Below are 11,608 nucleotides of genomic sequence, written 5' to 3'. Positions count from 1 at the left end.
CATACACATATTTTGATGGAAGGTCCACAAATGTCCTAAGAGTTTCAAAATTAGCCAGGTGCTCCATCTCCATGTCCTCTTCTCTGGTGCACAGTAAGCATTTAGGTGAATTCAGTACTCCCATACGATGGAGGTGTTTACTGAGGCAATCATGACCAGTAATCACTCTAAACATGGCCACGGCAGATTTTCGAGGTAGATCAGGAATTAGTTTTGGATCTTTGAATGATTCTTTCCATTTTGAATTTTGATGTTTTGCCTGTTCGCTGTAACTTATTCTTTTTATGACTCGCTTTATTGATTCATACGGGAACTTGAAATTTGTTTTTAAGTTGATATAAGTTCCTTCCTTTGCTAACATATCTGCTTTCTCATTACCGTTTAGTCCGCAGTGGGCCGGGATCCATTGGAAGACCACTTTTTTATTTAGCATTTGAATTTGTTTCACCATGCAATGAATTTCTTTTACTTTTTCCATTTTAGGGGATGTAGTTGAGCTGATGGACTGGATTGCAGCTTTGGAGTCAGACAGGATGACTATTTTTTTGCACTGGTTTAGCCAAACAAATACATTTTGAAGTGATGTATAAATGGCTTCATCTTCGCCATCAAAATTTGTTGTGTACTTGCCAACATTTTTATAAAGAGAAAAATATTGGCAAGTAGCTCCTGCTCCAGCTCCTTCATTTCGATCCATGAGAGATCCATCAGTGTAAATGTACAACCAGTCCTTTTGTGGATATTTTCTATTAATTGTTTGTAGGGCAATGGCTTTTGCTATTTCTGGATTTATGTATTTTTTGTTGAAGACTTCATCAAGATCAAGGCAGCAATCTACTTTGAAGTTATTAAGTGGATTATATCGAGACATCAAGTTTTCCTTTTCACTTAGTATTTCTAGAATTTGCTTAAGCTTTCCTACCTCTTGTATGTATCCATTTTGGGTCCTCAATGTAAATTTAGAATCTTCTTATTTACTCCATTTATCCCAATTTGGAAGCCTTCTTAATTTTTCATAGGTTAAAAGGGCTTGTGTTTCAAGATCTGTTACAACTGGTTTATTAGATGTGATTATTTGCATGGCTTCAATTGGAGTAGTTTTGATCAGGGGCGTATTTTGCGGACTACAAAAGAAAAAGTTTATAATATAACATAATGTAATAATTTTGTATTATTAGTTTTACCATAGTAATTAAAATTAAAGTAATTGTTAGATTTATATGCGCTCTCTGCTCTCGAAAAGAAACAAGTTGTCAAGGCGGCATCGCTGGAGAAACCGCTTGCTACGTGAGGTAGCCTGTGACCATTTCGCTCATGCTGTCCTGTCGCACAACTGCCTGTCCCCCCCGCTCCTTATGTTTCCATTGTGCACTGTAGGCGGGCGAGTTGCCGCTCTCGTGATCGGTTTCTTCGCAGGCGCGAAGCAGCAATAGCTTAGTACGCTAGCAATTGAATGTGATTGTGTTCTTGCAGTGCATTATTTTAAATCTGTGATTTGTTCGAGTGTCTAAGAGTTATATTAATTGTGAATTATTAAGTTTTTAATTTCCCAATTAAGTGATATTGTGAAAAATATGGCAGAACAAGTTTCTGGAGAGGTTTGTGTTGAAAATGACTGTGTAATAGAAGGTTTATTAAAAGTGCCTTTTAACCGTCGTACATAACAACGAGAAAGTTGAAATTGTGAAAATGGAAAGACCAACTCCTGAGTTAAATTTGTCCATGGACGTAAAAGAAAAACAGCGAGAGTACACACGCCATTTCACTTCAACATCATATGGTAAGTGGAATTGGTTGTGTGGTACTTCTAAACTGTCTAAACTATTTTGCTGGCCATGTTTGTTATTTAGCCGCAAAACTAATGTGTGGTCAAAAGAGGGGTTTTCTAATATGAACTCCCTTCGAACGGCAGTCCTAGAATACGACAAATCAAAAGCTCATATTTGTAGTAGCATGAACTTTGCAAACTTTGGGAAGACAAGAATTGATTTACAGCTAGATAAGCGAAAAGCTCTACACATCAACCAACACAATGCTCTTGTGAAAAAAAAATCGGGAGATTTTACTGCATCTTATTAACGCAGTCTGCTTTCTAGGAAAACAAGAATTGGCTTTTCGGGGTCATAACAAGAGTGTGGAATCAGACAATATAGGAAATTATATTGAATATTTAAGTTCCTTAAGTGAATTTGACCATTTACTGGCCAATCATCTTGAGAGTTCAACAGTATTTCGTGGTACTTCTCTCGCAATTCAGAATGTCTTAATATTTACTATATTTACCTTTTGTGGCCATTGTTGTTGATGAAACAAGTTACTGCTCTGATCAGAGTCAATTGTCCACTGTTTTAAGATATGTAGACAGTACTGCCAATGTTCAAGAACGGTTTATAGGATTCACAAATGTCATTTCGGACAAAACTGCTGCTGCTTTGTTTCAGCATGTGGAAGGTGTTATAGCAGAATACAATGTCGGCAATAAGTTAATTGCACAGACATACGATGGTGCTTCAGTTATGGCGGGAAATATTAATGACTTAAAAACAAAAGTTCAAGAAAAGTATCCTCAAGCACTATTTGTCCATTGTTACAGCCATGTTCTCAATTTAGTTTTGCAACAAACTACTTCATCCATTCCAGAATGCCACATTTTTTTCAAAACACTGTCGGGTTTAGCTGCATTTTTCTCATCATCTCCTAAAAGATCAGAAAACTCAAGGAATTTATGAACAAGAAACTCCCAAAAGTAGCACCAACTAGATTGAATTTTACATCTCGGCTTGTAAATACAGTAAAGGAATACAGAGAAAAACGGACTGCTTTCTTTAAAAATATCATTTGTAATGACTCTGAAGAAAACTGGGATGATGCTGTAAATGTGCAGGCTCAAGGATATTAGAATTTTTTCACACAGTTTCATAATATATTTCTTCTTGAAGTCTATACTAGAGTGTTCGCACATACAGATGTGCTCTACAATATTCTTCAGACAAAAAGTCTAGACATAGCATACTACTTGCAAGAGGTATCAAAGTTAAAAAAAAAATACTATATCCGAATTCAGACGTAGTGGGTTTCCGTCCATATGGAGTAATATGGAAAATGAAAATTCTTCAGCCAATACAATGGAACCACCATTAAAGCGAAGAAAAGGAGATGATGAATTGAAATACAGGCAGCTGTACTACAGCATACTAGATCGTATGCACATGGAAATTACTGACAGATTTTCTGATTATGGAAAGCTTCAGTTCACACATCTTCTAGATTCTCAAAAATTTTCTGCTTATAGAGAAAACTTCCCGAATGAGGCACTAAACAAATTATTTCAGTCCTATAACAGTCACTTTGATCAAGTACGTTTTAAAAGTGAATTAAGTGTAATATATTCAGCAGAAGTCTTTGATTTTTCGAACAAACCTATCCATGAAATATTATCTGCCATATATGAAAACCAGCTGAACCAAGTTATTCCTGAAGTCCTTAAATTGGCAACATTAATTGTGACAATACCAGCTACGTCAGCATTGGTAGAAAGAACATTTTCTGCATTGAAGAGAATAAAATCCTACTGTAGATCAACTCATACACAAGAACGTTTATCTGGCTTGGCACTAATATCCATTGAAAAGTCATTTCTACAGAAACTTTGCAAGTGGCCCAACTGTAATTTCAAGGACGAAGTCATCAACGTATTTTCGTCCCAATCAAGACGTCTGGAATTCACATAAATATGTAAGGAATTTTATTATAGGGATTTTAAAATATATTTTGTGTAATAATAGGGTCAGTGGTAGCCCAAACCCTTTAACCAGTATACGCCACTGGTTTTGATTGCACCAGTGATGAGACGTAAAGCTTGGTTTTGAGTGCGTTTTAATATCTGTTTATTTGTGGTTGATGAGGTTATTAGTGCTTCACCACAGTACGTTAAGATAGGCTTTATGTATGTGTTGTAAGCTGTGTTGAGTGTACTCCTTGAGCTACCCCATTTCGTTCCTGCCAGTCTTTTTAGTAATTTAAAACGATTTGTTGCCTTTGTGCTGATCTGTTCAATGTGATTTCTCCATGTGAGCTTATTGTCGAAATGTATACTCAGGTATTTTGCATTTTCAGTTCTTTGTAACTTATCATCTCTATAGTTCAGATTTATTTTCACTGGTTTCTTTCTTAATGAGAGGATAATAATAATAACGATAACGATATATGCAAAATTTTGCTTACAACAGCAAAGAAATATGTCCCACGAGGAAAGTTAGAATGTACAAACCATTTTGGTCAAAAGAGTTACAAAAACTAAAAGTTGAACGAGAACAGGCTAGGCAGGCGGCAGAAACCAACAAGGATAAGGAAAGCTTTCTTGATTGGAAAAATAAAGTTGCAAGATTTAGGAAAGGTATATTAAATATCAAAAGAAATGCATTTGATAAGTTTGTAGAAAATTTAGATTATAAACAAGATAGTAACAAAGTTTACAAATATATATCTACTGTACGGAAAGAATCTACACATAAACAACCAATAAGATATGGACACAAAAATATAACAGATGATTATAAAATTGCATCAGCTTTTAATACATATTATTCTGCTCCTAAACTCTCAAGACAACATAGAAAGCTACAGAAGTCGATGAAATTAGAAATTAAGAAGAAAATGCAGGTTCAGAATCAAAATGTTACCAGAATTCATCAAACACTTAGGCACTAACGCAAGAAGTGCATTACTTGACTTCTATAACTATGTTTGGAACACTTCCGTACCTGCAAATTGGAAAAAAAGCAATATTATTCCAATATTGAAACCAGGAAAGACAGCAGACAAAATTGAAAGCTATAGACCTATATCACTAACAAGCCATTTAGCTAAAATCATGGAAAGGATGATATCAGAGCGATTAAACTGGTTTTTAGAAACAAACAATCTTCTATCAACACAGCAAGCCGGATTTAGGAGAGACCACTCAACAAGAGAACAAATAATCTTACTAAGTCAAGCTATTAAGGATGGATTTAATAAAAAGAAAGATACATTAGCTGTATTCGTCAATTTGAAATCAGCATATGATAATGTATGGAGATACAATCTGATTACAAAGCTCCAGAAATTAGGCATAAAATCCAATATGTTAAGATGGATATCTGAGTTCATCACCCAAAGATTTTGTTCTACAACTTATGGATCAGCAAGTTCTAAATATAAACAAACTCACTTGGGCTTACCTCAAGGTGCAGTATTAAGCACAACACTATTCAACATATATATATATATATATATATATATATATATATATATATATATAGGCCTACATATTTTACTGATTTTTAGTACATATCTGGGCCCTAGTAATCTGTATAGCTCAACTGATAAACTGTTTATGCTTGTAAACTGAAGTAATCTGCATAATATGTATTATATATTTTTGTACATCTCAACAGATTGAATTGTTTATGTGTTTAAATTGAATTCACTTGCTATGTATTATATTTTTTATAGCTCAACTGATGATTATAGTTTAGGTTTGTAAACTGAATATCAGCTTGCTATATACTGTATATTTTTTATAGAGGCAATAACATAACTCAATTGACAGACTCGCTAGCCTACTGATCTGGAGCTGTGCTCGGGCTTGGGTTAGATTCCATTTAGGATGATTACCTGGTTAGTTTTTTCCCGAGGTTTTCCCCAACCATAAGCCAAATGCCAGGTAATGTATGGCGAATCCTCGACCTCATTTACATCGCGCCAAAAAATTATAATTTGTAAAATGCTGACTTGTTTCACATCTTAAAACTTAAATGCTATCTATGGATCTATGGAATACAATAAATGAAATGAAAATTATAACTTAAATTCACAGAACTTTCGAGATTTAAGATCTGAGTTGAAGTTCTATAGGGAAAGTCACAAGAGAGATTAGTAATTAATTACCAACATTCGTGTGTGTGTGTGTGTGTGTGTGTGTGTGTATTTAATCCCTACCCCACTTCACTTGCATGATTCAGGTTTTAATGAATGCTTTCCATGGGGGAAATGAGTAATGGCTCAGGAATACTCTTCGAAAGAAAGATGGAGCTGTGGAAAGGGTACCTTAGATGGAACATGTGGCTAACCCAGAAAAACTTGGAAGAAAAAAACAGTTTAAGAAAGAAGTTACGAATATTGGGAAAACCTGCAGAAAATAAAGGCTTTGGCAGGGAAGAGGGTAAAATTAAAGTACTCCCATGCCTTGTGCTCCATAAGGAATTAAATGAAATAAATCATAAGTCAAGTTGAAGTTCATCTGTTTTCTGTACGACCTATGACATGGAATGACTGATAACAAGTGAAAATATTTTTAACTACTCTACTTATGAAAGAAACAAAAATTATTCATAAAATGATGATAATGAAAATAGAGTGACTTCCTCTGTATACTGCTTTCAGCTATTGTTGATATAAAAAAGAAAGAATTGCAAGTAGTTATATTCCTGGGTATTAATCATTGCCTATAATAACTGTCATCCAAAAATGACCTGATTTCTGATCCTCTGTTTTACAGATGACTTGTAGCAAAGAGTAAGTACCAAGTAATTCCCATCTTTCTATGGTAAATTTTAATTGCAAAATCCATTATATTCAAATTGCGGATTTACATAGTGTGATATCTAACAGTTTCCCCCCTTTTTTTGTACTTGATTTTTTTTACCTTGTGTCAGCATCATTAAAATGTTACAGATGTTGCATTATATCTCTACCAATGACTGACTGTTGACTTTCAAGTGACTTATCTTGATCGTGGATATCAGAGTACTGAAAGCAAGACAAAAGATATCTGGTTTCCTTCATTCCAATGCTCTGGTCACTGCTTGCTTGAGTAAGGTGACAGTTTAGACATATTTTATCTCACGGATTAGTACAACACTTGCTATCTCTCTTCCTCCTCACCGCAAATTGTGATGTTGCATAGAGGCAGACATTATAAAAGGTTATTATGAGAATATACACACACAAAACACTTACTGAACTCACAACAGTTCTATACACACAAAACATGATTAAATAATAATGCAGCCTATTTTCTTTTGCATATGACGAAATGTACGTGTAAACTAGTTTTGAGAAATAATAACTAAAATTACAATTATTAGAACTATTCATTTGTATTGGTATTCCAGGTAACAAAGTGAAACACTAACCTAGTGATTATATAATTATTACAAAATTTTGTTTTATTAAATTAATTTTTATCATATAAAGATGAGAATTTAATACAAAGGTAAGTAAATGAGTAGGATTAAAACTGAACAAATTATTTAATGTTGAATCACAAATACTGTGTTTATCACCAACAGCTTGCAAGTGAATGCAGTTAACTCTGACATAATATGAGTCAGTTACGAAATATAAGAGATGAATATGAATATCTTCAAGACTGTGAAATGAACTTAACTGTATCACACAATATTTAATAATATACATGACGCATGTTTCTGGTTTAGAGCCTAATAATTAATTACAAATTTTATTATTTACAAAATCTAATACTGTTAGACTTCTTAAATTTATATAAAATTACAATGCATGTGTTGTGTAGCACATAAGTATCTTAAGTGCGAAAGATTACATTTACAATGACATACAATTTTTGTAGCTGATTTCATGTCAGAAAATTATGATGCGATTTTCAGCTGGATATAGGCCTATTACGAGGATCAAGCAGTAAGCCAGTATGTTACCTCACCACTATTGAAATTACTTTCGTGAACACAATATTAGAATGATCTTTAAAGTTATGTACCATGCGCCAATATCAGTAGAACCACAGGTTTTTCATAGCAAAACCATATTGGAACTGGTGACTTAAGAAATATCTGATAGTAATATTCACCAATGAAATAAGTGCCAAACATAACATCAATGACGTCTTCATCTAACAGCAAAGCAGGAATAATGTTAATGGTGGAGACGATTATAGTGTTCAATTATCTGATTATAGGACGAAAAATATTGTATTCTGTCAACCACCTCATTATCGCAACTTTCAAAACAATCTCCACTCATGTTAAATATTCTATGACTTAATGCATTCCTACTTCTCAAGTCTGCAAATTGGATTGTCCTGTACCATCTGTATGTTAACTTTAGGGCCAACAAGATCACGTATATTATTTAAACCATATTTTATCATAGTAGGTCGTTCTAAAGATAGACCCCATGCAATAACATTAGCATCTTCTGGTAGACCCATCGGCAGAAGCATTTCAGGACGGAATACTCCAGAGTTACCCACTTCTATCCATTTCCGTAAACCAGTATGATAGCAGAAAATTTCCATGCTTGGTTCTGTGTATGGATTGTATGCTGGTTTGAAGTTCAGACGAGTGATTCCTAACTTCTTGAAAAACTCATATAATATCCCTATGAGGTTACCCAAAGTGAGGTCCTGATCTACAATTAAACCTTCAACCTGGTGGAACTCGGCCAAATGAGTGGCATCTAGCGTCTCATTCCGGAACACGCGGTCGATACTGAAGTATTTAGCAGGACGGAACTCTTTCTGTGCAAGCTGGTACAGCATACGTGCACTAACAGCTGTTGTATGTGTCCTAAGTAGGTTCTTCTGTGCATCTTCTATCTTCCAATCATAGCCATATCCTTGAGACCCGTAACCACCCTGACTATGTATATTTTTCACGCGCTGGAGATAATCAGAAGGGAATTTTGTGCTCTGTCTAGGTTCTGAAACGAAAAATGTGTCGTGCGCGTCTCGTGCGGGATGTTGCTGAGGTTGAAAAAGGGAATCAAAGTTCCAGAATGAGCTTTCGACGAAATTGTTTGTAGGCATTTCTGTGAAACCCATTTCTAGAAAAATTTGTCTGAATTCATCACGCACTTTCAGTAACGTATGCAAATGTCCACGTTCAGGAGTAATTCCTAGTGCGTCCAAGTTATAAGGCTTGAAGGTTTTTTCCTTCCACGAGCCACTAGCAATCATATCTTGCGTCAACTCAGTTTCAAGTTTTTCCAAAGATGTTGTAAAAGATTTGCCCTTTCCCAGTATGAGGCTTTTTGTAATCACTTCCTGAAGAAGCTTCCTCTTCTTATAATCTTGTTTCTGTTCCTCAGTGATTTCATTGGAAACGTTGTTTACAATTAGCTTAAGATGTTCCTGAACCATGTCTTTTATGTCACTAACATTCTTTGTAACAAATGCCTCACCAGATATTTTTGTAACGGTCACCCAACCGGCAGACATTGCCTTACTGAATCCTATCTTGGCATTCGGTATAGTTTTCATCAAAATTAGCTGTGAAATTCCTCCTGGTGGTATGCTATTGTAGACAACTGCTTCATGACTTCCATTTTCTACAACATGTTTGCCTTCTTCTGTCAGCTCCCATCGCTTATGTATTTGTTGCTGTACTGTTATTAACTCCCCCATTGACTGAAGACTTTTCACAGCACCGATAATTCTCTGATGATCTTCACGTTTATATTCCGCGAATTCTAATGTATCGACACTTCCATGTTCATAGAGATGCTCTAATATTTTTTCACACAAATCTGATGTCATTTTCTGGTATTCGTTTCGAGTTAAATACTGTGTTAATTATAACCCAAATAACATTAACCAAAGAAAGACATTACACTGTACTATAACCTCCCTGCCGACTGCCACACGTCCAAATTACTTTTAGCTCATAATCAGTGTCGCCAACACATGAATTTTTTTCCGCTAAAACTTTGCTAAAATCCATGACCACACATAATAATATCACAGTCTACTATATACAGTCACGAAGCTTGAGTTTTGAGGGTGCTAGAAACAATGGACTGTGACGGTACTATTTTGCATTGCCTGTAATGAGGCGATATTAGCGATCCTAGTGGTGAGCAACTAATAAATGTTTGCATATTTACTACGTACTGAACTTCGCGACTGTATATTCTAGACTGTGATAATATTGAGCTCTATACTAAAAACCAACGAGTTAGGCTGGTTACACACTATACCGAGAAATGTGTAATGTGCAAAGAGTTTGTAATACCCTAGATCATATATAAAACAGACTGACCAAGCTTATATTAAATTTAGACGCAACTGGAAAATAACGGACGCTATGCGTCGCTAGTGTCGAGAAATGAGCTTGCAATAACAAACACTAGATGGCAGAGTACCTGAACAGTACATAGAGTAATACGACTGTGGGATGACTTTTTTACGTCATGCCACCTCCAAATTTCTTTCTCATTGTAATGTGAGGTTATGTTACATTAAGATTTTGATGTGTCGCTAAATTGTAGTATACAGAAGCTTGTTTTACCCAAATTCATCAACACACATAGATGACATTTTGGTACATGGCTGATATAATGTTGTTTGCGTTCAATATATAATCTGTCATTATTTGATGTACGAAATCTAATTGTTTTTAATTTTCAGTATACAATACCTCCCTAGCAACAATTATCACAAAATACTAAAAAGATCAGATTTGTCTGCGTTTGTTGAATGCACATCATGATGCTCACGAAAAGGCACTAATTTATTTTGTGTGAACAAGATTACAATTTTTGAATATGAAGGAAAAGCAGGTATCCCTCTTCTGAAATTTATCCGAAAGGGGAAGAATTACAACTCCCTCCCCCCAAACTTGTTTCCTCTTTTTCTAGGCCTATATGTTTTCATTTTACAGGTGTATTATATGATGCGATATGGAAGCAGATAAATAATAACTGTACGTTTCTCGTCCACATTAAATTCAACGTGTTCATAACGTAGACCTGATATATTGCTTCATGTAGACTACACAGCTGGCAGTGTTCTTTTTACGAATAAGCGGTCGTGCTAATCATTTTATTTTCATCTGAACTATTGCTAGAATATGCGTTTGTGTTTTTATTTGCTCTGTATGTTGTTAAATAACTACTGAACATCGTCTTTGGTTAACAAATTGTTCTAGTATTCGTTTTATATCAGTCTTACGGTATTGAATTATGTCCATAACGTGGGCGAGATATTATCAGGCTGGAAAATTCGCTCTGAATGCATTTTTTACACAATTTTCTAATTTTCAGCAGATTTACGATACCCTGTGCGGTTTCTCTGCCAATGCAGAGTTAATTGCAATATACGGTAATTCTGTTATTTTCCTGACACTTTTATATCCGTTCTCAAACGTACTGATTTAGATTCTTTACCCTACTGTAGGTATTTTGCTCTCTACAAATCATCGTTAGTCAAATGAAATAGCCTATAATAGTTGTTTGCAACGAATTAGTAGACAACCTCAATTCCTCCTGACCGCCTCCCTTACGAATTTCTTTCTCACTTTAATTAAATTTACTTTATACTGGTCCTTAAATTACTGAAACTAGTGCTGAGGTAGTTACGGTGATTTCTGAAGTGAAAATCGTTCAATTTATAAGGGTGAAATCAAAAATAACTTTTGTAGCCTTTCCTTGTCCTTAATTGGATATTTGAGTAACTTCATATGACGACAATATTTCTTCCTTCTTCTACAGTTAACATAATCGCAGATGGGCATTTCTAAATGAAGTTTGTTACACAGAAACCTTTGAGACAATATTGACACTTGAAGTTCTTTATATAGTTCATCTATAA

The 11,608-nt window shown here is 34.9% G+C and overlaps 1 protein-coding gene across 1 annotated transcript; it reads right to left on the bottom strand.

Moving 5' to 3' along the window:
- Window positions 1–4,995: 4,995 nt before the first annotated feature.
- LOC138696184 (phenylalanine--tRNA ligase alpha subunit-like) lies at window positions 4,996–9,685 on the bottom strand. Its single transcript, XM_069820809.1, has one exon. It carries the CDS (start codon window positions 9,554–9,556, stop codon window positions 8,072–8,074), a length of 1,485 nt encoding a protein of 494 aa, XP_069676910.1. The 5' UTR covers window positions 9,557–9,685; the 3' UTR covers window positions 4,996–8,071.
- Between the last annotated feature and the right edge of the window lie 1,923 nt (window positions 9,686–11,608).

This window comes from Periplaneta americana, chromosome 3, assembly GCF_040183065.1.
Source record: "Periplaneta americana isolate PAMFEO1 chromosome 3, P.americana_PAMFEO1_priV1, whole genome shotgun sequence".
Taxonomy (NCBI): Eukaryota; Metazoa; Arthropoda; class Insecta; order Blattodea; family Blattidae; genus Periplaneta; species Periplaneta americana.
The sequence above is the reverse complement of the archived record's forward strand: the minus strand, read 5'-3'. Positions and strand labels throughout refer to the sequence as shown.

Bases quoted from the DNA above. Each gene is read 5' to 3' on its own strand.
- LOC138696184 (XM_069820809.1), bottom strand. From the start codon at position 9,556: ATGACATCAGATTTGTGTGAAAAAATATTAGAGCATCTCTATGAACAT.